The 27,340-nt window shown below is 43.3% G+C and overlaps 1 protein-coding gene across 2 annotated transcripts; it reads right to left on the reverse strand.

Annotated features, from left to right (window-relative positions):
• Positions 1-4,547: 4,547 nt before the first annotated feature.
• TYR (tyrosinase) lies at positions 4,548-26,888 on the reverse strand. Of its 2 annotated transcripts, XM_069971998.1 has the most exons (6): positions 26,735-26,888; positions 23,916-24,519; positions 19,882-20,098; positions 18,455-18,602; positions 12,666-12,847; positions 4,548-5,124 (listed from the first exon to the last, which is right to left on the reverse strand). In XM_069971998.1, the coding sequence occupies exons 2-6, from the start codon at positions 24,447-24,449 to the stop codon at positions 4,904-4,906; spliced, it is 1,302 nt and encodes a 433-aa protein (XP_069828099.1). In that variant the 5' UTR covers positions 24,450-24,519; positions 26,735-26,888; the 3' UTR covers positions 4,548-4,903. The 2 variants fall into 2 exon arrangements, with proteins under 2 accessions (XP_069828099.1, XP_069828098.1); XM_069971997.1 differs by lacking the exon at positions 26,735-26,888 and having other exon boundaries at positions 23,916-24,937.
• Between the last annotated feature and the right edge of the window lie 452 nt (positions 26,889-27,340).

Consider the following 27,340-nt stretch of genomic DNA (forward strand, 5'->3'; position numbering starts at 1 on the left):
GGAGGGGGGAGTGGAGGCAGGTGTCTGTTCAGTGGTAGACAACAATTGTTTCACGTGTTCCCACGCTTCTTCCGGTCTACGGAATGACGCCATGCCACTAAGGAGGTGCTTAAATACATGATAGTGTAAGTGATACAAACAGATTAAAATAATATTAAACAAACGGTGCAAACTCGTTGCGCTCGTTTAACCCTAAAGGACCGAGGGCATTTAGTTTAGAAATCCATAGAGTCTCTTTGCGTAGTAGGTTAAGGTGGCGGTCTCCGCCTCTCGAGACTTGGTTAACTCTTTCCAACCCGCAAAACTTGAGACATCTCGTATTCCCTTGGTGGGCTTGGCGTACGTGATCAATTAATCTGGGTACGCCTTTCCCTGATCGTACAGAGTAACAATGCTCTTTGTATCGGGTGGCTAGGGCTCGCTTAGTCTTGCCTACATAAAACCGTCCGCAGTCGCAGATGATGGCATAAACCACGAATGTGGTTTTGCAGGTGATCAGGTTACTAACTCGGCATTCTACGCCATTTAAACTGATGAAAGCTACATTGAGCATTTGTGGACAGTAGGAACAGTTCCCGCACCTCTTGTTTCCATCAGGTATGGAGGCACTAAGCCAAGATTCCTTCCTTTGTTTCAAAGGTGGTGGTTTGATCGCGTCAGCGACAGTTCTGTTCTTGCGGTGGGCTATAATGGGTCTAGCTGCGGTGCTCTCTTGTAAATCAGCATCTTGTGTCAAGATGCCCCAGTGTCTATGAATAATTTGGCGTAAGGTATCGTTCATAGGAGAGTTGCTGAAGATAAAGGAAAAGCGGTCAGATTTCTTATCCTGTCTATTTCTGTTTCCCCTCAGCAAATCGCACCTCCTGGTGTTGCGTGCTCTCTGAAGGGCTACATCCACTAATTTCTCTGGATATGCTCTTTCGAGCAATCTACCTTTGAGTTCCTCAGCCTGTCGCTCAAAACCATTCTCGTCGCTATTGACTTTTCTGACCCTCAGCATTTGGCTGTAGGGTATAGCGTCCCTGGTATGGGCAGGGTGTGAACTGTGGTAGTGCAAGAGGGAGTTACACGAATTTGGTTTCCTATAGATGGAGGTGGAGATCACCTCGTTGTGTATCTCCACCAAAACATCCAGGAATTCCAATCGCGTCCCTCCAAAAACACTCGTAAAGGCCATATTGACGCGGTTAGTGGTGTTTAAATAGTGTACAAAGTTAGAGAAATCATCTTCCGTGCCCTCCCAGATGATGAAAATATCATCTACGTACCTAAAATACGTTTTAATAAACTTGATGAAGGGATTGGCTGCGGAAAAAAACAGGTCACTCTCAAAAAACGCCAAAAATAAATTTGCGTATGTGCAAGATACTGGTGTCCCCATTGCCGTCCCGACGTTCTGGGTGTACCACTGGTCCTCAAATGTGAAGCAGTTATTGGTCAGTATGAATGTGAGGGCCTCCCGGTAGACCCTCAACTTCGGACTCACGGAGAATTTCTCATTTTCACAATTTGAAGTAGACTTCAATAAAGGTCTTAGACGCATTAATTTAAAAAAGTTTTTTGCCAACAAAGTACAGGAATCCGAACCACAATCCGGCCCTCGGAGATGTACTATTGGCCCCCTTGGATTCAATGTTGCAGGACATTTGGACACTCAGGATTTGCAGGGCATCAACATGCTGGTGAATATGGATGACCGCCCGGATACCACCTGCGCTATGGATACACCGTTCACCAAAGGGAAAAAAATCCACCTTTTGCCCACCTGTAGCACCTGGAGGGGCTATTGATAAATTCACGCAAGCTGTCCTTAAGGACGTGAGAGCACTGGTATACCCTGAGGCCAGAAATAACCTTACTAACAAAGAGCAAAGAGCCGTGGCATGGCTGAAGAAAAGACCAGATTTGACAGTATGCAGAGCGGACAAAGGGGGAGCCACTGTCATTATGAGCACTACTATGTACCAAGAGGAGGCGAGAAGACAATTGTCAGACGGGACAGTCTACAGTACACTTAAGGGTGACCCAACCAATAAAATCAAAGATAAATTAAGATCTTTGCTTCGGGTGCATGTGTCGACAGGAGCTATTGATAGCAAAACCGCAGAGAAGTTGCTCCCTGACCACCCTAGGGCCCCCAAGTGGTACTGCTTACCTAAGGTGCACAAGAATAAACACCCCCCTCCCGGTAGACCCATAGTCTCAGCTGTCGCATCTGTCACTGAAAGCCTATCCCAGTTTCTAGATTGGGCTCTTAGACCATTGCTCACAGCAGTCCCATCGTACCTTAAGGATACGGGCGATTTTTTGCTTGCCCTCCAGGATATTTGCCTCACTCCTGGTTGCTCCCTCGTGTCGGTGGACGTCGAGAGCCTCTACACCCGCATCCCACATGATGCGGGTGTGGAGGCTGTCGGTTGCTTCCTCCGGCAGGCCGGGCAGCCCCCCGAATACATTGACTTCATCACTGAGGCCCTCACATTCATACTGACCAATAACTGCTTCACATTTGAGGACCAGTGGTACACCCAGAACGTCGGGACGGCAATGGGGACACCAGTATCTTGCACATACGCAAATTTATTTTTGGCGTTTTTTGAGAGTGACCTGTTTTTTTTCCGCAGCCAATCCCTTCATCAAGTTTATTAAAACGTATTTTAGGTACGTAGATGATATTTTCATCATCTGGGAGGGCACGGAAGATGATTTCTCTAACTTTGTACACTATTTAAACACCACTAACCGCGTCAATATGGCCTTTACGAGTGTTTTTGGAGGGACGCGATTGGAATTCCTGGATGTTTTGGTGGAGATACACAACGAGGTGATCTCCACCTCCATCTATAGGAAACCAAATTCGTGTAACTCCCTCTTGCACTACCACAGTTCACACCCTGCCCATACCAGGGACGCTATACCCTACAGCCAAATGCTGAGGGTCAGAAAAGTCAATAGCGACGAGAATGGTTTTGAGCGACAGGCTGAGGAACTCAAAGGTAGATTGCTCGAAAGAGCATATCCAGAGAAATTAGTGGATGTAGCCCTTCAGAGAGCACGCAACACCAGGAGGTGCGATTTGCTGAGGGGAAACAGAAATAGACAGGATAAGAAATCTGACCGCTTTTCCTTTATCTTCAGCAACTCTCCTATGAACGATACCTTACGCCAAATTATTCATAGACACTAGGGCATCTTGACACAAGATGCTGATTTACAAGAGAGCACCGCAGCTAGACCCATTATAGCCCACCGCAAGAACAGAACTGTCGCTGACGCGATCAAACCACCACCTTTGAAACAAAGGAAGGAATCTTGGCTTAGTGCCTCCATACCTGATGGAAACAAGAGGTGCGGGAACTGTTCCTACTGTCCACAAATGCTCAATGTAGCTTTCATCAGTTTAAATGGCGTAGAATGCCGAGTTAGTAACCTGATCACCTGCAAAACCACATTCGTGGTTTATGCCATCATCTGCGACTGCGGACGGTTTTATGTAGGCAAGACTAAGCGAGCCCTAGCCACCCGATACAAAGAGCATTGTTACTCTGTACGATCAGGGAAAGGCGTACCCAGATTAATTGATCACGTACGCCAAGCCCACCAAGGGAATACGAGATGTCTCAAGTTTTGCGGGTTGGAAAGAGTTAACCAAGTCTCGAGAGGCGGAGACCGCCACCTTAACCTACTACGCAAAGAGACTCTATGGATTTCTAAACTAAATGCCCTCGGTCCTTTAGGGTTAAACGAGCGCAACGAGTTTGCACCGTTTGTTTAATATTATTTTAATCTGTTTGTATCACTTACACTATCATGTATTTAAGCACCTCCTTAGTGGCATGGCGTCATTCCGTAGACCGGAAGAAGCGTGGGAACACGTGAAACAATTGTTGTCTACCACTGAACAGACACCTGCCTCCACTCCCCCCTCCCTGCACATGTGGATGTAACCTCCATTAAAGTACCCCAGCGGCACACTACATTTGTGAGTGCACGTATCTTTCATTCTTTTTGTTTGTACATTATAGTAGTTATATTCTTGTATATAGGGGGCAGTATTATAGTAGTTATATTCTTGTATATAGCAGCAGTATTATAGTAGTTATATTCTTGTATATAGGGGGAGCAGTATTATAGTAGTTATATTCTTGTATATAGGAGCAGTATTATAGTAGTTATATTCTTGTATATAGGGAGCAGTATTATAGTAGTTATATTCTTGTATATAGGAGGCAGTATTATAGTAGTTATATTCTTGTATATAGGGGGCAGTATTATAGTAGTTATATTCTTTTATATATGGAGAAGTAATATAGCAGTTATATTCTTGTACATGGGGGCACTATTATAATTGACATAGTCTTATACAAGAATTACTATAATAATGCCCCCTATGTACAAGATGATAATTATTTTGTCATGCAGGTTATAGTCAGGTTAGCCAAGCAATAAATGTGGTATTAGACACAATAAATAGCTGCACAAATTGGACAACTCCAATAATCTTACATATAAAACACACACACAGACAAGACTAGATTTCTCCCTTTTTATTGGATGGGCATTGTTTGGCCAAAAATGACAATTGACATATATGCCTTATACATATAATAGAGGTATGCGGGACATGTCGCACTCAGCAGTATATATCTTATAAAGTACATACTGAAATGTACCTTATTAACCCTTCCCTGTCCAAGCTAAAGGACAACTTAGGTAAATTTTTAAAAAGGGTTAAATGTTAAAATCTTGCAGCCACAGTAATATGTCCTGCACCTTGGGTGTTGCACCCTGTCGGTTACATGGAGCTGTGTACTGTTACACACATTATCTTGGGGAGGGGGAGAACAGTCCCATTTAAAAGGATGTGTAGTAATAATCAGAGGATTCATTGGTCGCTCTCACATCATAGATTAGATTGGTATGTGCGTTGGTAATCTTCGGCCTCCATTAGGAGAGGCTGAGTCTCCTCTAGGACCCCTCTTCTCCTCCGCCGCCGGCACGCCAGACTCACAATTGTTGCAATCAGAGCGGAAATGAGACCTCCGACCACCGCTGCACCCACAAGCCACGGCCAGATTTGTCTGGCTTCTTCTAGATAGCGTAACAAGAAATCTTCAATGGAGTCTGAAAAAAGGAAAAGCTGTTCAGATTGCAGTCAATCAAAAATTTACTTAAAGTGTTTTTCTGCTTTGGAAAGTCACTTTAGGTTTAGATGGTTTTACTAAAAATGTACTGATCACAGGGTGTCATTTTGCTGTAATTTGTGGGCGAACCTGGAAGTGTTTAAATCGCTCTGCAGCGCCACCACAGGTGATTGAAAGCATTACATGGTGCAGATAGTGTATTACACAGATAGCGCATTCTGTGAGATGCGATTTGATAAGGTTTACAAATAAAAATGCTGTATTACTGTACATGTAACAGTCTAAAGGGTAGGTGATAAATGTATGATCCCTGGGCATGTGACCACTGGAACTCCCAGCCAAAAACATGGTCTTTGGAGTCTCCTGTGTGGATAAAGCAGTAGTGCATCTTTGCGGCTATCGCTCCATGCATTGTCTATGGTACTACCAGGCTGTTACTGTCTGTCCCATAAACAATAGTAGGGTAATCCTACAGGAGACTTAGGGAATATCCTTCTTCTGATCACAGTTTTATCATGTATAACAGGGATGGAGGGATCTGTGGCCTTCCAGCTGTTGCAAAATTACAATTTTCCTAATGCCTAGACAGCCAAAGCTTTGGGAATTGTAGTTTTGCAACAGCACGAGGGACACAGGTTCTCCCATCCCTAATGTATAAGAACCCTTTAGTCACCAATGCTACATGATTGATGTATTGTGGAGTTTCAGCCTGGGAAGTTATCCACAATGTATTAAAGTACCAGCAAAGCAGGTGAGAGATTAACAAATCTCATCCACACGCTGCATATGAATTGACCTGAAATGCAGAGGAGACAGTCAAAGATGTATGGAGACTTGCAGGCCATTCATGATCCATTGAGAATTCTGAAAAGAATGATATGTAAAGAAGTTCTCACACCACCTTATCAAGGTAGCTTTCCTTTCAAGTTAGTGATTCACTCCAACTGGATGTATTGGAACATGACTGAGGATAAGAGATGAGTGAATTTAAAGCACGCTCAGGTTTTCCAGGACTCCCTTGGGCGGCATCCAACTTCAGCAGCCACCGCTAATCAAATGCTGCACGCATGCTTTAAGTTCACTCAACTCTGCTGGGGATATATGCCAAGCCAGGAATCTTTCCAGAAGGAAACAATACCTTTCTTTAGACAGCTATTTTGGGCCTTATTGTACAGAGCAGGGTGTTGGGAGCCTATCGTTATCGGGGTAATAGCTGTCTACAGACAGTAACCTTTATTAACCTAATATTGGAGAGATTTCTGGCATGGATTAATACCCCCAGTCAGGCTCCCTCTTCAGAAGGAAAGGTTACCCATCTGTAGATAGATGCTACCCAGGCTCAGACTGGCTTACAGGGGAACTGGAGAATTCCCCGGTGGGCCCTACCTCTTTACCAGCTCTAGATCGCCATCTAATCTGCCAGCACTGCTGCACACACCTGTCACCCGTATGGGGGTGCGTAAAGATAATAAAGAAAGTATACTTACCAGTCCCTGTGCCGTTATAGCACCACTCTTGGGTCTCTCCCACAGCTACTGGAAGTCATTTTCAGCCGAGTTCCGTGTAAGTCACGCCACCAACTCCTCCAGCTGCAACATTACGTACTTAGCTGATGGATTGCCCAGCCAGTCAATGACTGCAGTGGTGTCCTGCCCCAATCGCTGATTGGCGGAGCAGGCACACCATCAGCAGAGTACGTAAGGTTGCAGCTGGAATTAAGGAAGCTCTACGGGGAACATGGACTGGTAAGTATGCCTTTTCTTTATTTTGTTCCCCTGCCTGCCTTAGATTTGTTAGTTTCGTGGGTCTTTTCCTTTTTAGAAACCTAAGTGGCACGCTATATTGTTTGCATAGAGCAGTGCTTCTCAAATCCAGTCCTCGGGCCTCACCTACAGGTCATGTTTTGAGAATATCCCATACAAAGACACCTGTGATAATACCTGATGCACTGAGTATAATTATATCACCTGTGAAATACTAAGGAAATCCTCAAAACATGACCTGTTGGTGAGGCCTGAGGGCTGGAATTGAGAAGCACTGGCATAGAGTGTCTAACAAGGTACTAGCAGTGAGCTAGCATCGCTGGACACATACCCAGCTCTGTGCAAAATTCCTTATAGTAATATGAAAGGTTTGGCACTGGTAATATCTGGTGTATGTAGGCTGGGTCCCTAGAATTAAATTCCTTGGTGGGCCTTAGGAAGCCCAGTCTGATTTTGCTGCTACCCCAATATGATAGGCTCCCAACAGCCAGCCAACACCCTGCTCTGTACGGAGGGCCAATAACCCACCAAACAGCTGCCCACAGATAGGTAATCCTTCTTTCTGCTGGTTTCTTGTTTGGCTTATATCCCCAGTCATAGTTGGAATGACATTCTAAACTTGAAGGAAAGGTAACCTTGAAAAGGTAGTTAGAGTGGCTTTGTATATTCTTTGTTGTGCATCATTAAAGCGACTCTGTATCCACAATCTGACCCCCCCAAACCGCTTGTACCATGAGATAGCTGCTATTAATCCAAGATCTGTCCTGGGGTCTGTTCCGCAGGTGATGCAGTTATTGTCCTAAAAAACTTACAGCCCTGTGTCAGATTGGCGACCGGGTGAATTTTAGTTTTTGTGCTTTCATTTCTTTCTCCTCGTAAAAGGCCATAGCACTGATATGTAACTTGTATAACTTATTATATTTAATGGCTTTTAAAAAATTAAAACTTTTTAAAAAATTTGAAATGTTCCTTAAAATCGCTCTATTCCCATCCTTATAACGCTTTTATCCTTTGGTCTATGGGGTTGTGAAAGGTGTCATTTTTTGGTAGTATGATCTGTATTTTCTATCGGTACCTTGCTTGCATATATACAACTTTTTGATCACTTTTTATTACAATTTTTTTCTGGATTTGATGTGACAAAATATAAAATAAAAATCTCCAATTTTGCAGTTTGGCGGGTTTTTGCACTTACGCGAGATCAGGAATTACGCATGCAGTGATACCAAATATGTTTATTTTTACTTGTAAAACGGAAAATGGGGGGTGATTTGAATTTTTAATAGGGGAGGGGATTTTTTATTCATGAAAAAAAGCTTGAGATCAATGCAGTTTATATAATAAGAGCACTGATCCATTTGATCAGTGCTGTATTACTCTGTTCTGCCACAGACCAGATCTATCAATTACAGTTACATCCTGGGTCATGGGACAGTAACTGCATCACCAATGTTTGGGAACAGAGTCTCTTTAACCCATCACTTACCCACACATCTATACAGAAAATCTGCAGTACATCTGCCCCATGTGAACAAACCCTAAGTGTTTCCATTGGTTTTGAGAGAAGAAACAATTAAGCAGAAGACAGCTACGCTGCGTACAGTACACTACTGTGATATAAATCCTATTTAATTCTATAAGCTTTACATCCTGGACAGGTCGTCTTTACAATGGTTACAAATGTCACCTTCATTGATGTGCAGTCAATTCAGGGTCACGGATACGAGATACAATTGGAAGGAACACCAGAATTATTAGGTCATATTTAATGTGCTGTATTGATCCCGATTGGAGTTTTAATACAAATTCTCTTCTTTGGTCAAACAAACTTTCATATATCAATGCAGTCCAATAATGCAAACCTCTTCTATTGACCGCCTTATTTACAGGAGATCTGTGGTCTAAGACAACCATAATAGGGGCCCCTGGGCATCTTAAAATCCTATGTTCTACGCATCTCATTTATCTTCCTGGTGTATCAATAGCTTATGATCTATGTGTGGATGTCTGTATCAGCACAAACACTATTGACCCCGTTCTTACATGCTAAAGGGTTTGGGAGATGTAATAGGACTGTGAGAAGCGTTATAGGATGAAGGAGCCAAGGCACACGAATTAAAAGACTAGGGGGTTGATTTATCAAGTGAAACTGGCTCAGTTGCCCCTAGCAACCAATCAGATTCCACCTTTCATTTTCCAAAGAGTCTGTGAGGAATGAAAGGTGGAATCTGATTGGTTGCTAGGGGCAACAGAGCCAGTTTTACTTTACGCCATCTTTAATAAATCTCCCCCTAGAATTACACAAGTCTTCTTAACTGTATATAACTTCATTTAAAGGGGTACTCTGGAGGGAAAAATGTTTTTAAGTTTTTTTTTAACAGAAGTATATTACAAACCTCAAGTCTTCCAGTACTTATCAGCTGTTTTATATCCTGCAGGAAGTGCTGTTTCTTTCCAGTCTGACACAGTGCTTTCTGCTGCCACCTCTCTCCATGTCTCTGTCCAGAGCAGTAGAAAATCCCCATAGAAAACCTCTCCTGCTCTGGACAGTTCCTGACATGGACAGAGGTGGCAGCAGAGAGCACTGTGTCTGGGAAGAATACAGCACTTCCTGCAGGACATACAGCACCTGATAAGTGCTGGAAGACACTACATACATACAGAAAGATAGATAGATAGATAGATAGATAGATAGATAGATAGATAGATAGATAGATAGATACTAGTAAAACTTTATTTTATTTTATTTGTATAACTGTTGGTCATGCTTTGTCCTATGGAGTATCCTTTTAATTCAATGACATTTTGAAACTTGTTGAAAAAAAAAAAAAAAAAAAAAAAAAGTATAAAAAAAAACAACACATTATTATTATCATCATTATTATTAATAAAAATCATAACAAATAACAAATAACAATACCTAACTGCTGCAACATCACGATCCCGGCTAATGAATGACCCCCCCACTCAGCCAGCCAGTGACTGGGATGGGACACCAGGTATTTTCGCCCAGGTTGTGACAACAACAGAAAGTCGGGGGAAAATCAGTCCCAAGCGGGGGCACAGGGAGAGGTAAAAAGAGTTTGTTTATTATAAACCCCCCGCCTGTAGCCCAATTTTTTTTTTTTTTTTTTTGCCAAAGTCTGCCAAGATTAGCATTTCCTATACCAGTCTCGAATGGGTTTCCTAAGCAAAATTTACTGGTGACCTATATTCAGTCATCAGATCGGTGTGGTGCCAGCCCTACCAGTAAGCTTTATGCCAGAGATATGGCTCAAGTGAACAGAGCTAGAAGCAAATTTTTTTTTTTTTTAACATTCTGTACTTTCTATACATGCCACTTTGGGATAAAGGACTAGAGATGAGCGAACCAGGTTCGGGTCCATCCGAACCCAAACGTTCGGTATTTGATTAGCGGGGGCTGCTGAACTTGGATAAAGCTCTAAGGTTGTCTGGAAAACGTGGATACAGCCAATGACTATATCCATGTTTTCCACATAGCCTTAGGGCTTTATCCAACTTCAGCAGCCACCGCTAATCAAATGCCGAAAGTTCGGGTTCGGATCTACTCGAGCATGCTCCAGGTTTGCTCATCTCTAATAAGGAACCATAGCTAACACCATTTGCCCCTTACTCAAAGGAAAAAGGGTTAAAAAAAACTCCAAAAATATTAAATAAATATATATGAAAAAATTTGATATATAAGACACTGTAGTCAAATTTCTAACCCCAAGGCTCAACGTTTATCTCATGTAACAAGTCACCTAGATTTTAGTAGTCTTCGGAGACAGACTTTTTGTTTTTCAGGAGAGGATTTCATGTCTTCAATACATGAGCTAGATAAGATGTGTCTCTTCCCTTCAATCGCATACAAAATGAACCTCAGCAACGATATGCCGCAGATGGAACCTCATTGAGATGAAGAACACGTAAAACCCAGAATCTGCTATGAAGCCTATAACATTGTAGAATTAATGGTCCCAATAAAACTAGCCATGAATAAAATCGCTGTAATTACCATTGTCCTGAGTATATACGGACGCTATCTCCCCCCCTCCCCCGTCAATCAAGCTTTAAATGCCAAAAAAGATATGCAGAAATTTATAACAGGGAGTGCGGCTTGCTGAGAAATACACCGAGCCCTTATTGGCAGCGAGTGATTCTTCCCCATCAACTTAAGGAGTTTCTAACCCAGAAGAAATTCTACTTGAGAGCTTCTATCGGCTGAGGCCTCATTATGTTGCAAGGGCCTTCTAATGATACACAAGACTAAATGCTTTAATTAAATTTGGGCAGATTTCCAGACTACCTGCTTACTGCAAACTCTTTCAGCTTAAAAAAAAAAAGAAAAGAAAAAACAATCGTGACAAGAGCAGCAGCTTTGTAATCTGTGTTATTTTGTGAATAATTGTTACTGCCGCACTACCCCTTTAAACACGTCGGATGCTTTAAACTGTCCCATTTAAATCTAAGGGATCAGTTTAAAGATGCGTTTCCCTCCAGCACTTTTCTACTGCACCGGAGAGAAATGCCGCCGGATTGGCAAGTGTAAACCCGGCTTTAGAAGAATGGGGGTGTTGTAGGACAGATACACAAGATCGGAAAGAAACTAATCAGTAGGACTTGGCCATACACAAGAGATAGGAGTTTGACAGGTCTGGTCAATCATCTAATGTGTATGGAAGCCTCCCGACTCTGCAGATGTTGGGAGAGAGAAGGGAAACAGCCCAATTATTTTATTTTTTAGAACAGTCACCACAAGAGGAGCAAAACGTGGGCATGCTCTAGCCCATCCAAGCCCAATCATTTGGCATATGATTACTGGTGGCTGAAGAAGGTGGATGCCTGGAAAACCGGACTCTCTAGTGCTGCATCCAACTTCTTCTGACACCAGTTATGAAATGCCAACATCTCAGATTTGGACAGATTCAAGATTCAAGTATGCTTGAGTTTTACTCGTCTGGCGGCAATTTTCCCTGCTCTTCTACACTGTTTACAAAGTATCTCTCCTTCAAAATAAAAAGAACTTGCTCTATACTGCCACCCACTTCAGATAGCTTTCGTTCAAGTCAATGTTTTAAAGTTTAACATTTGAAAGGGTATCTGGGATTAAAATCACCTCTCCCCGTTGGTTGAACCCCCCCTTTAATATCTTAGTTATTCCCCATTATGTGCGTACTGTGGTTAGGGCATAGCTACCCCAGATGAGAACATCCCTTTAAATAGACTTAAAAATATGATTTGGGGTTATGTGCCAAGACAATTGGGGGAGATTTATCAAACATGGTGTAAAGTGAAACTGGCTCAGTTGCCCCTAGCAACCAATCAGATTCCACCTTATATTTTCCAAAGAGTCTGTGAGGAATGAAAGGTGGAATCTGATTGGTTGCTAGGGGCAACTGAGCCAGTTTCACTTTACACCATGTTTGATAAATCTCCCACAATATCTTCCAACATACTCAAAGTTCACTCATCTCTACTTTTTATTTCATGACGCACAATGGAGGGGATATGTCAAAGTGTCCCGGCTAAAACATTTGACATGTTAGAGACATTTCTCTTAAAAAATAGCACCACCCCTCTGCACAGTTTGTGTACAAAAAATGGAGTACATTGAGGAAGGTAAGGGAAAGCAAAAAATCATTTAGGGGGTGTCATGTTAAATATGTGATAAGAGTCAAATTTAAATATGAAAGTCTTAAAAAAAAAAAAAAAGTTATAAAAATTCTGACATTTTGTAAGCCATAAATCTCCGTACCTGATTCTGCTAGATAGTCATAATCATATCCCAAATCTCTTGATGGGGCAAAGAATTCTCCATTGGTAAATAGGGGGATGAATGGCACCATGTAGTATCCACGGTTATGACCGATCGGTGCATTGGCTTCTGGATAAACATCAACTGATGGCTGATGTCTTCTAAGCCATTGCTCGAATATGCTGAAAAAAAGAAATAGAATGTCTTATAATAACACACACAGTAACAGAGGAAGCCGATAGGAGCTCACAGAAGCTTCTAGTAAAGCCTAATCCCTAGTCCAGCCCCCTGGTATCATGGAAGGCATGGACCTAAACCAGTCCGAGTCTGTCTTTGGCTAGAGCATGTCTGCTAGATGAGCTCCTGCTGGGGAGTCCAAGGGATAAGTATAGTATAGCCAGGGAGAGACACAAAAATAAATTGTTCCAGGACCAAGATTTAGCCTCATGTTGCTTCTAAGCTTAAACTGAGGGAAGAAAGTAATTTCTAGTCTCAAATGTTCATGCCAAAGGAAAAGTTTTTACCTCCAGTGCCTCTGAACCTACTGTCCAGATCTCCAAGAGCCTCTGAGTCAACTCCTACTACAAGAAAGTCACTGCTACTAGTCCACATTGTGACATTAAATTCTAGGTTCTGGATTTCTTCTAATCTGAAGTAGGATAGCTTGCTGCTGAAGGGTGTCCTGATGTTCACTGATCTCTTCTGAGGTCAAAGTGGTGATCATATTACACATCGGCAACCTTGCTCCTACTTAGCCCTCTAGGTATGCTATGAGGTACTGTAGGTAGGAATATTAACTTAAAAAGGGTTAGCCTGGATTAGAAAAAAAAAGCACAGCCACTTTCTTGCACAAACAGCACCACCCCTGCTACCAGGTTGTGTGTGTTATTACAATTCAACTCCACCTTTTACCAATCTAGGCCCCAAACTTCTTAGGGGATTTCTTCCCCTACATACTGGGCTAGCAGTGCCAAGAGGTCAAACATCCCACCAAGGAAGCGAGCAAGGGGGATACATTCACTGGAGCCAAAGCCATGGGCAAACCAATGGGGAGAAAAACAATGAGGACGGCACAAAAGAGGGAAAAAAAAAACAAGTTACAGTAATATAATGTACACTATATACGGGTTCACATACTTGGCAATACTATGCACAACAATATAGGAGGTAACAACTATAAAATGAAGCTATTTCTTCTTGCATTTACTGACCATATCTCTATAGTGTGCTTTTTCCCAGGTCACGAAGCAGTTCAGAATTTTTTTTATATAACTTATTACAATTACAAATCAACTCTTACTAAATGAGTCTGTGATTACATTGCCTAATGGGAAGATGTTCTTTAAGAGAAACATGAAGGACAAGGTTATTACTATAGGCAATTATTGTTATTTATCCAGTTATATATGTGTAAACCTTTGGTTGACATGTTATTTCCTTCGAAGCAATTATATAGATTCTCTACCATGGTTACTTAGGATTTTTAGGTTTAATCGTACCATCGGCCATGTAGAAAAACTTCTGACATGTCAAAAATATTGATCAGTTGGGGTCTCACTGCTGAGACCCCAGCAATAGAGTGGGGAGAAGTATGTGATAGTGCGCTTCACTTCCCAGCTGTAAATCCTCTGTCTAGTAGCCGCATAGACACATAATGAAGTCGATGGATAGAGATCATTGTGCATTGTGGGGATTTTACGATAAATGTTGCTGAATTTCATCTGTCCCGGGAGCATAACTTCAGATGGAACAAACGCAAATGGTGCCCCACATTACCCAACACTTGTTGGAGATGCCGATGGCTACAAATATGGTGGACCTGCCCAACAAACACAACCATACCAGTTTTAGTTAGGAAGAATCAGAATAGTAATGAATCCATCTCACCGGAGAAAGTCCTCTATAATCTTCCGACTGTATTAGAGGAAAAAAAATAACACTAACCAGCCAGTGCCAAACTCTTGATCCCATCACTTTGGAGAACCATGACACGTTACCAGTGTTTAGCAGAGACGCCAAACGGGTTAGGTTCAGCAATGTACTTTGTACCTAAATGCTCTGTACCTGGCTAAGTCTGATGCAGCCCTAGGGAGCCCTGGAAAACATGGATACAATCAGAAGCCATAGGCTGTATCCATTTTTACAGAACTCTCTAAGGTTAGGTTCACACTACGGAACCAAAGCGGAGAATTTCCGACGGATTACGTAGCTCGTACCAGTTCATGGCCGTGCGGCTTTCCTTCGGCTCCATAGACAACATTCTATGAGTGGCCCGATTCCGCTATCAGCTGAAAGAATTGACATGTCAATTCTTTCGGCAGAATGCAGAACCTGCCCATGCATAGAATGGTGTCTATGATATGGGCTGAGAGGCACGCGGCTGTGAATGGGTACGAGCTACGGAATCCGTCGGAAAGTCTCCACTCGGGTTCCATGGTGTGAACCTACCCTAAGGTTGCATTCAACTTTTGCAACAACGTTCGGGTTTGGAGAATGTGGCCGAACCCAAACCGTTTGGCATCTCCTACATGTTACTCCTCCACATTGCAATGGTTAACTAAGGTTACACATAAAGAAAAAAATTTGCACTATCTACACTCTACAAAATATCTGGGAACCTAGACATACATCTAAATTCTGAAACCGTCAACTCTTATGTACAATAGTAGTTAGACACAAAACGTAAAAGGCATATACTGCAATAAGACACAGCCACATTCCCTGAACATAAATCTTCATAACAAAAGAAATTTTCAGGTTTAGGTTAAATATAATAACTCTGGTAGGATCTGGCTTAGACCTTGTAGACCATAGTGACAAGCGAGAACTCCAAAGTGGTCTACTGCTGGACCCGAAATGCCCATTGTTGCTTCAAAGAGACTGGACCATAGACGGAGCCAGGTAAGTCTAGCTGTAGAAATGGGTTTGTACCAGCCTGAACATCAGCCTCACCACTGATAACAATATTCTTCCCCGGAGTAACAAACAACCGTCTCTGCAATACCATCTGCTCGGTCTGTTATAGTCGCAGGTTGGTCTATAGCCTAGAACCATCTTTCCACTGCACAGAGAGAGAAAAAAATGGTCCCAATAGAGAACTGAGACAGGTCTACATAATGCGAGGAGGAAAACAATATCTTTACTAACCGCTCATTATTTACCGTATCAAGCGTCTTAGGGAGTGGAGCAATTCCCATTTTAACTGGTGTCTCTCATGTGAAATATTGTCAGCCGTCTCTATGTGGGTCCGGAGAGAACCGTGTGTTAGCAAACTGATCATGCAGAATCAGCAAGGGACGTGTATTATGTAAATGGGGAAGAGACTTCAGTACGGCGGAAAATGTTCAGCTTCATGCCAGTTCTTAGATCGCGGTGACTGATGCCATTGAGTGAACCAAAGTTTCTGCCAGTCAGCTGAGCTTTCCGGGGAACAAAGGAGTCTGTGAAAAATATTACTGAGCTGGAGGCGTTCGACGCATCATGAAGTGGGAGAAGATACATCATATAATCAATCAGACCTTGGGTATGATGACCGCACTCTTTGGCCGGGTTTAGGTCATCAATAGAGATGAGCGAACCGGGTTTGGGTTCGAGTCGATCTGAACCCGAATGTTCGGCATTTGATTAGCGGGGGCTGCTGAACTTGGATAAAGCTCTAAGGTTGTCTGGAAAACATGGATACAGCCAATGACTATATACGTTTTCCACATAGCCTTAGGGCTTTAACTTCAGCAGCCACCGCTAATCAAATGCCAAAAGTTCGGGTTCGGATTGACTCGAGCATGCTAGAGGTTCGCTCATCTCTAGTCATCAAACCTGCAATGGGGTCAAGACTTGTGACTAATATGGAAGCAAAAAAGGCTAACGTAAACCAGTCTTAGTGGGTTCATTCCCTAACTAAAAAATGTGTAAGGGGGAGAACCACAGGTAACCCTTCCATAACATTGTATATAGGCTATAAAAAAATTTTTTTGCAGGTATTACAGTGGCTGCGCTATGGCTTTCACAGTGCTGGTGAGATGCAGCACCACCATAATATAGTTGATGGGCACTATATGTACTGTAGGAAGGTCATATACATACCATCTGCTAATTTTTTTTTTTATAAGCACTGCGTATTAACCACTATCCCAGTGCTTCATGTGGCATCATCTCAACTACCCCCCCCCTCCAATCCAATAACTGACAATTTCCCCCCGTCTGAAGATTGAAATGCTTAATTAAATCAATGGAGCCAGGCCTGGCAATAAGGGTATCCAACCTGAACAGAGCTCTTATTACTAAGGGGAGCCCCAATGGTCCTTATCCAAACCCATAGTTGATGTAGATTCAATATCTAACTGAATAATTCTGCATTGTTATCCATACACTATACAAATGTATTTCATCACACCACTGTATTCTGGAATTTTTTCACAAGTCTGCAATACAATACCCAATAGTGTATATTCATGGAATTCAGATACAGGTATAAAATGAGAGTCTCGTATATGTAGAATATGGGTCCAGATTGTCATGAAAGTCGATGTCCAGGAGAAATTTACTTTTCCTCTAACCACAGGATAGGGCAAAAGTAAGAGACCGTGGGGGGTCTGAACTCCATACCCTACTGATCTCCGTATCGGGCCCCCCTGCTTCTTTGGGGTTCGGGTTCGTACATTCCTGTGCAGCCACTAGAGGGAGCAGAGTAAACACTCTTCCAACTTACTCAGCTCTCTCCGGTGGCTCCATAGGAACGAATAGAGCTGCCGGTCACGTGCCATACCTGCAACTCAATTCATAAAAAGAAGCCCGGTGGAGCGGCATACGGAGATTGGCAGGGGGTATGGATGTTGGATCCCCCCCAATCTCTTATTTTTCCTTTATCCCTCTAAGTTATGGAGGCAAACAAGTGCCAATTAGAGAGTTCAGCACTCATTTGCAGGGCCTTTAGAAAGTACGATCAATTGCGCTATCAGGCCACACTAATGATCACTGTAACATTTGTGCGGCCATTCAAATATATTTCTGTGGGCCGTATATCCCCTGTTTTTTTGTGCGGCTGCACCAAAAATGTGATCAAATGCGGACAAGGCATTTTCCGACCCCTCCAGCTGACAAGGGCAGAATATCGCCCGAAGGAGCATTTCTAGTAACATATTTTGCCGATAATTGACCCATATAAAAGGGCACCTTAGTCAGCAATCCGATTTTGGCATGACAATCCAATGTACTAGACCAAGGAAAGGGCATTGGTCAGGCAAACTGCACCAAGAAGTGGGCATTGTGGGGGTGCTCCTGGGGACAGAACCTCAATTTTAACCACTTAAAATGTTAATAATTTAGTTGTAGCCTAAAGAAGAATAATCATTTGCACAGATTTAACAAACCAATATTGTGTAGTGGTACACCAGGCTATCACAGTTCTGGCTATAGGATGAGCAATGATGCATACAGGACTATATGCATCATTGCTCACAAGTCTGTCCCATTTGCTGGACATTCAGTATCTGATCTGGTAAATGTGAGGTAGGGGGCGCTATGTACAGTATTATACCATGGCATGATACAGAAACATAGCGTGGCGTACCACCCACTGTAACTTTCCATATTTTCAGGTTTTGCTTTACATAAAGCTATATTCTTCCCGGAGTCTTTAACATTTTCATATTCATATCACTCGGCATATTGCAGCGTGACCTAGAATTTCAGGACAAAGTGGCGTCATGGCGTCACCTTGATGGAGCCGGGTACAGGCGCTGCCTGGGATTGTTATTTATGATGTTGTATAAGTACATCCGAAGCCTCACCTGTCAACGAATGCGTGATGAAGAACAAAAATAGGGTCATTAGCAGATCCCTGAACGGAGGACATGGAGCCGTTCATATAGACGTGCAGGGAATTGTGCATATTACTCTGGCCGCGTATTACAACCGCACTCCGAGGGTTAGCGAAACCTAAGAGCACAAGATAAATATTACTAGAGAAAAAGCAAAAACATACAAAAATTTTTAGATCAGTGACTGCACTTTAATATTTTTATTTTCCTTATTGCAACAAAAATTTCATAGTCGTCATTCTCATAGGAGTGACATTGATAAGGTGTGTGGCCGCAACGGTCAATTTAACCACATACACTCTGGCCCTGTAACGCGGCACCATCATTCATGCTGCCACTTCAACATATTGTTGGCTGCACATCAGGTATACAGCTGATAATTTACATGGGTATACAAAAGATTAAGTTGTTTGTCTGCTGATCACTGATCCTTTAACATGGCTGATTATTGGGCAAATAAGCATTGCTAGGGTCCTTAGCCATGAAGGGTCAGGTGATCTTGCACTAGGAGATACAGTATTATATGGAATTATTAGGTATGGTGCCTTGATTGACTAAAATTATAGAGGCACTGTAATGAAAATTATTATTCAGGGATTGTGATGATTAACTTTCCTAATAATAGAAATTAGCCTATATTATATTAATTATATGCATGCTTACCAGCAGACAATGCTCTTTGTTATGTAACAATTCAGTCAGTATAATGTCACTGTTTGGTTACAGAGGTTTTGGTGCTGTGTGACAGGAGAGCTGACCATACAGTGCAAGCACCTACAGGATTCTCTGCTACTGAATGTGGACACGCAGCAGCATACATGCGCATTGAGGAATTCTCCCACTCCGTACACATGGCTGTCAATCAATGCCAAGCCATGTCTGTGAGCGACCAAAGAACCAGGACTTCCTGTGTTTGGTCTCTTTATTAGAAAACAACAAATATCAGCACAGAGGGAGCAGTACAGTAGGACATAGTGGCCATATGTATAACATTTAAACATAAAAAAATTAAAAAATGTTGATTTCTAAAATAAAATAAATAAAAATGATAAGAAAATGCAATAGTGTCTCTTTACACTAGAAAAAAAAAAGAAGATTTAGAAAAATTGCCATATACATGCCCGATATCTCATTACCCTGAGAGGTAACCTAGAATCCTCACCAAAACTTTGCTCATGTTTGTCCGAACCTGAGCGTGCAGCATTCAATAAGGGTAACCGAAGAAGTTGGATACTGCCCTAGGGAGTCCTGGAAACCATGGCTACATGGAATCTGATTGGTTGCTAGGGGCAACTGAGCCAGTTTCACTTTACATCATGTTGATAAATCTCCCCCTAGAGGTGTACAAAGATGGCAGTGTCATTACTAAGCGGCAAAAACATTCAGGACAAGCGTACCTTCTAAAGCGTTCCTGAAGCTGAAGTTAGCGTTACGATCCATGGGTCCAGTGTCATAATTTGTTAATGATAAGATGGCTTCCACATCAGCAGAGGTGGGTAGATTCGGGGTCCGGCTTTGGTCGTGACGTCCGGGACTCCTCAGTAAGGGACCCTCATTTGTGCCATTGCAAATGATTCTCAGACGATTGTATTCTGCAGGATTACTGCATACAATCTGTGAACAGATAAAAAACAATGGAGACTAAAACCACAAAAACATAGAATACAAAATGCTCCAGATAAATATATGTGCGACCACTTGGATTCAGGTCTACGAAACATGAGGGCTTTTGTAACGCAACCTACATCGCTATAGTTATGAAGAGCAGACGCAGGTATAAGCCAGTAAAGACGGCCATACACAGACAAAACTTAACCGAGCCCAACAATTTGGTCTGGATTGGCTGACTGGAGGCCCACCAATAATCCTCCGGTGGCAGAAACGAGGATCAGGCATGATTTCCAAATGTATGATACCTTGTTCCCATATGTTCCCGCCAGGAGTCTAAGCAGCTTATTCCTCCTCACCCTTCCAGATTAAAGTATGTGCTTGGCAAGCCTGGTTTTTGCCTTCAGGCAGCTTTGGAGTACATACATTTCCAGTACTTGCAGTTATAATCATCATGGCAGCATACCTAGCGGTGTTCTAGGGGCCTCATCTACACTCACAAGACCAAGGTTAAAGGAGAAGTCTGGCAAAAAAAAATATTATGGGAAATGCTTATAAAATGCTTTTTCCCTACTACTGCTGCTGTTGCTACTACTACTACTACTGCATCAAGGCTTCATTTTCTGGATAACACTGTGATGTCACTTCCTGGATAACACTGTGATGTCACTTCCTGGATAACACTGTGATGTCACAACCCAACTCCCAGAGCTGTGCGGGCTGTGGCTGCTGGAGAGGATGATGGCAGGGGGACACTGAGGGACACAGGGCACTGGGGGGACACTGAGCATCCCTCTGCCATCATCCTCTCCAGCAGCCACAGCCCGCACAGCTCTGGGAGTCAGGAAGTGACATCCCCATGTTATCCAGGAAGTGACATCACCATGTTATCCAGGAAGTGACATCACCATGTTATCCAGGAAGTGAAGCCTTGATGCAGTAGTAAGTGCAGGGAAAAAAGCACTTTATAAGCATTTCCAGTAATAAGTGTATATTGGTGATTTGTATAACTTTAAGCTGTCCTCTACATGATGTATGAAGGCCAAGAAAAGAAGCACGCCACGTTGCCTTGAGACTAACACTGTTTAGAGGGGTTTTCCAGGTTTAAAGAAAAACATAGCTGCACCAGTTTGGGTAAGGGCTTTCCAGCTCTGTTCCATTGACATGAATGGAGCAGAGTTGTAATACCACTCACAGCTTAGGGACAGGGGCGGCACTGTTTTTTGCTGAAGAAAGCAGTCATGTTTTTCTAACCCTGCATAATCCCATTAAAATGGGACCGGCCACTTCATAAGAAATGCTTTTGTGTACTGTATTAGCGAGTACAGTCCGTACCCTTAAAACTCTCTTCAGCTCGCCCCATAGAACCCATATAAGAAGCCCCTCTTTTAGGAGCCTAATGGCCCAAAGTGAAAGAATCATTAATCCCTAGCCCGGGACTTATGGCTGTAATACGGACACAGGAATGAGGATATATTAGGCCTTATTCACACGTCCTGGATCTGCGACCACGGACAATTTAAGGGCCCATTGAATCCTAAGTGTGCGTTCATATTGTCCGTGGTGCAAAAAAATAGGACAGGTCATAGTGCAGAGACAGATGGCAGCATGGACGCCCACTATGGGATACCACTCCTGTCACCCTCCACCCTGCCCCCAGACAACATCAACTCCTATCGACCTGAAGATTGATCCCTGGGGGTGAGGCTGCGGCAGTGGCAGTTCCATGTGAAGCAGAGGAGCGCGTACTCTTCCATAGAAAGGCTATGGCACACTAAGGCAGGCGGGGTTCCGCAGCGGAATTACTCAATGTGAACATACCCTTAGGCTGCATTTACACGTTCCGTGTTCTGGACGGAACATGGATGTGGAATGCCTGTAACGGACTCTCCCCCGCCCGGGCAGCAAATGCTGGGAGCAGGGGAACCGTACTGATATGCGCCGTGCTGTAATAAAAGGTGCCGCACGGCTGCTTCATTACAGCGCGGCGCATATCTGTACAGTTCCCCCGCTCCCAGCATCTTATCACAGATGCTGCTTGGGCGGGGGAGAGTCCGTTACAGACATTCCACGTCCGTGTTCCGTCCAGAACATGTGAACATACCCTTACTTGTCAGATTTTGCACCCAAGGCAATCACCCCCGTGGGAAATCCACACTACACTGCACACCTGGGAGATAGTGAGACATGTGATATTTAATTAGCAGTGGTTAAAGGAGTTGGATGTGGTCCGAAAGCTGCCTGCAACGTCTTCCACACCACTAATCAGATGCCGCACACTTTGGTTTGGACAGACCTAAGCGCGTGTGAGTTGCGCTCATCTCTACTGCCGACATATCACGGACAAGTACTGAGCGATCTGTTCTCCGGTGAGAAGAAGACGGCTGTAGCCTTCTGCTTGCAGGCTCTGACAGCTCAACTGGTGCCAGATTTGTAATTTACGTCTTAAAAAATCTCTACTCCTCCAGTACTTATCAGCTGCTGTATGTCCTGCAGGAAATTGTGTATTCTATCCAGTCTGGAGAGCAGGAGGGGTTTCTATGGGGATTTGTGACTGCTCTGGATAGTTCCTGTCATGGAGAGGGGTAGCAGCATAGAGCACTGTTAAACTGGAAAGAATGCACCACTTCATGCAGGGCATACAGCAGCTGATAAGTACTGGATATTTTTTTTTTTATAGAAGTAAATTACACATCTCTGGCACTTGCTGGGATCAGTTGATTTGAAAGGTTTTTTTTTACTAAACTACCCCTTTAAGTGAAGTCACTGCAAAAAATGGTGCCATATGGCCACGCTTTGCACAATTGCTGTAAAACTGTACTATTTTTCAGCGATTTAGGCAAAGCAATGCACCAGAAATACGAAATATGAACACGGCGTCAGACGCAGCAAGTGTTAGGGGAATCTAGAGCGATAGTAGCCAACAGTTAAATGAGACGGACAGATCAATGCAAGCCTATGGCAACAGGATCAGTGTGTGTCAGGTGTAGGTACCCTGGCGGTCAGTAACTGATGAGATATCCTGTGAACAGCTCATCAGTCTAGATTGACCAGAAAACCCTTTTAAAGGGGTGGTTCACAAAAAAATTCTTTCAAATACACTGATCCCAGCAACTGCCAGAGACTTGTAACTTACTATTAAAAAAACGTACTTATCAGCTGCTGTATGTCCTGCAGGAAGTAGTGTATTCTTTCCAGTCTGGCACAGTGCTCTCTGCTGCCACCTCTGTCCATGTCAGGAACTGTCCAGAGCAGCAACAAATCCCCATAGAAAACCTCTCCTGCTCTGGACAGTTCCTGACATGGACAGAGGTGGCAGCAGAGAGCACTGTGTCAGACTGGAAAGAATACACCGCTTCCTGCAGGACATACGGCAGCTGATAAGTACTGTGAGACTTACAGATTTTTTTTTATAGAAATAAAATTACAGATCCGTGAACTACCTCTCTATAATCGCCCAATCAAGACTGAAAGAGTCTTTTTCCTTGGGAAAATGCAACCCTTAGACACACTTGCACTTGACTCAAATATGCAGGTTTTGATTCAGTTTTTTCAGGATTAGGATGTGTTTCCACATTGCAGTTACTGCATCACATCCGTAAAACCTCTGCAGTACCGCAATAAAACTGCAACATGTGAACACAACCATTGAAGCAAACAGATCTATGAATTACTTATTAGGATAATTCAATGGATGACACCTCAGATGTAGTAGAGCAGAGTTTGTCATTTGGCACAATGGACATGGATTTTTTATGGTCTCTGGTCTTCCATTGGGTTATTACTTAAACTGATATAGACAGCGGTCATGTAAGACACTTACCTGCCAGGACGAGAAGAAAGAGGCGGGGCTCAGGAGGACGTTACTGGTTGGGTGGGTTCCCCCAAAAAACTCATCGGTACATACATCGCACTGCTTGGCATCCCTCCAATCCCAGAAGGGAATAGTGAAGTTCTCATCCCCCGTAGCCTTCTGAATTTCATGCTCCCAAAGAAGCAAGAAGTACCTGTGCCAGGGCACAAAGGCTGGTGCTTCGTGGGCAAAGTCAACGTTTGCCCACACCTGGTCACCTTCTAGGAAGGCGTCTCGGGAGGAATAGTAGTGCAGCCATACAAACAGGTCGTAGACATTGATGTCAGCAAAAAGCGGGTTGGAGCCATTGTTCATCTGTTCGTAGGTCCCGGTGGCTATGACGTAGTCCGGGCTGATGGTGCGTTTGGCCAGATTGAGGTAGGCAATGAACTTGTCCTTCTCCGCCGTAGTCATCCTGAAGATCTCTTTCCTGATCATGGTTCTTCGCACTGTACAATTGGTGCCGGTGAAGCCAAATCTGCACTCGCCACAATTAAAGCCCATGAAGTTGCCCTGGCATCGGCAGGTCCTGTTGTAGAAGACTGTAGGCCAGTTTTCCCGATCGTCAATGCCACTGAAGGGAAATTGAGGACCCAAAGGTGAGGTAGACACAACGACATCTTGACATGTTCCTCTTCCAGACGCTTCTCCACAAGGAGAACCATCTCCCGTCCAAACTGGGCAACACTCCTTACTCAACAGGACCTCGGCGGAGCTACATGCTCTTGGAAACTGTCCATAGGATGAGGGCAATACTAAGAGCAGAACAGCAGCTGCAAATAGCACAGTACTACTACTACTTCTCATCCTGGTGCCCCTGAAGTCCACCACCGCCTCCTTCTCAACCCTGCTTAACACACCCGGGCGGGAAGTTCTGCTCTGTTCTCCTCACTTATTAATGGACCTGATCACATGGTGAGGCTTATATCATCTTTTCCTCTCACTCCCAGTGAATCCCCTCCCCTCATTAGCACTAACTCATGTGAACTGACAGGAATGCCAAGAAATTCCTTTTCATGAAAACTTTCATTTTTGGTTTTTAATTGAAATTTTTGAATTTTGCAAAGTGATTGTTTTTGTTTTTTTTTCTTAATTAAATGTTTGTTTTTCTCATTAAAAGATCAAAAACAATAATTCCTCAGCAAAGTAGCTAAACTCTCTATGAGAAGTGGAACTAATGTAGTGAGCAGAGCGAGGAGGGCATGTGATCCCGGAGATGGACTCCATTCATAAAATCACTGCTGGGAATCACATTTAGAATTTTTTTTTTATTTATTTATTTTTTTGTTTTTGTTTTTTTATAAAGAGAGGTGGCATAGTATTTTGGACAGTTTTATATTACTGACCAAAATACTATGATAAATGCAGCCTAAGGCTAGGTTCACACATAGTATTCCGTCAGTCTTTTTTTAAACTAAAACCAGGAGTGCACTCAAAAAACAAACTGGGCAGATATTTCCATTATAATTTTCCCCGGTCAGTTCCACTCCTGATTTTGGTTAAAGAAAATATACTGACGGCAATATGTGTGAACATGGCCTAAGTGCCTGTTCACACAATGTAAAAATAAGTGCAAATAACGGTCGTTGTTAACGAACTTGAACATGATAAACGGCCGTTATTTGCACTTATTTTTACACTGTGTGTGTGAATATAGCCTAAGGTGATGTTCACACAGGACTGCAATGCTGTGGCGTTTGACTCTATGGAAAATAATTATTAAAATCTGCAGGGTTTCAGTCCTGTGTGAACACGCTCAGAGGCTGGTCTTAGATGGCAGCATTTGGCTCAGTATTAGTAAGCCAAGACCAAGAGTAGTGGATCCAAGAACATGAAGAAGTACAAATCTTTCCACTTACATTTTTGGTCTCTCGAGGTTCGCTCCTGGTTTCGGCTTACAAAGACTGATGCAAAATAATGAGCCAAATACTGCCGAGCCGGCCTTTTACATGGCCATGTTACCACCACATCCTGATGACTATCATAAGCCCCAGCTTGACTGTCAGTTCAGGTGACCAGAAACACGGTGGAGTCCTGATTTGAGGTAGTAATACAGATGATAGAAATCCTTAAATCACATCATCAAAGAATCACATGACTTGTCTTTTAAATGCAATCTAAGGGTCTATTTACACAGAAAGATTATGTGACAGATTATCTGGAAAAGATTTGAAGCCAAAGCCAGAGACAGACTATAAACAGAGATCAGGTTAATAAGGGAAAGCCTGAGATTTTTCCTCTTTTCAAATCCATTCCTGGCTTTGGCTTCAGATCTTTGGCAGATAATCTTTCTGTGTAAATGGACCCTTAGTTTTGGCCCAAAAACTGCTGTGTGTGACTGCAGCCTTTAAAGAGAATGCTCCATCAGGTACATTCGTTGTAAGTGTTGCATATGAATAGAACGGCAGCGGCGCGGGGAAGGCGGTGTCACAGTCCTTTTTTTTAACCATGGCCCGATTCTCGCGCACGGCACAGTCCATTGCCGATCACCGGCCCAGGCTGAAGCGCTGGAGGTGGGCCGACCTGCCCCCAGGGGGAGGAAACCCCCGCCTCTGTGACACAGCTCTATTAGAATCAAGTGCCGTTCTATTCATATGTAACACTTAAAGCGAATGTACATCCAGCTGTTGCAAAACTACAAGCTTTAGCTTTGGCTGTCCAGGCATGATGAGAAATGTAGTTTTGCAACAGCTGGAGACCCAAGGTTCCCTACCCCAGGGCCTTAGCAGAAGGAAATCTGGTTTATGGTGCCCATTACGTGCCCTGCCATTGACAGCAGCCACCATTACCTTTATTTGTAGTGGAGTCATGAATAGGAAACCTGGGCTGCGTTGGACTGGAGATGTATTGTTTTTAGTGACTACAGGTTCTGTTTAGGGTTTGAGAAGGATTGGAGTATGGAGCCTCATGATAGGCGCCTCAATTCTGCCCCCTGCTGGTGTGATGATAGAGAGGACACACTGCTCCCTGCTGTGTGGTGATGTAGAGAGGACTCATTGCCCCCTGCTGGTGTGGTGATAGAGAGGACACACTGCTCCCTGCTGTGTGGTGATGTAGAGAGGACTCATTGCCCCCTGCTTTTGTGATGATGTGAGGAGGACACACTGACCCCTGCTGATGTGATGATGTAGGGAGGACACACTGCCTCCTGCTGGTGTGATGATGTGTGGAGATCACCCTTCCCCAACTGTATCTCATCTTGTATCCAGGATAAAGGTACCCAACTGTATCTCATCATGTATCCAGGCTAGAGGAGCCCAACTGTATCTCATCTTGTATCCAGGCTAGAGGAGCCCAACTGTATCTCATCATGTATCCAGGCTAGAGGAATCCAACTGTATCTCATCTTGTATCCAGGCTAGAGGAGCCCAACTGTATCTCATCTTGTATCCAGG

Source organism: Dendropsophus ebraccatus, chromosome 5, assembly GCF_027789765.1.
Source record: "Dendropsophus ebraccatus isolate aDenEbr1 chromosome 5, aDenEbr1.pat, whole genome shotgun sequence".
NCBI lineage: Eukaryota > Metazoa > Chordata > Amphibia > Anura > Hylidae > Dendropsophus > Dendropsophus ebraccatus.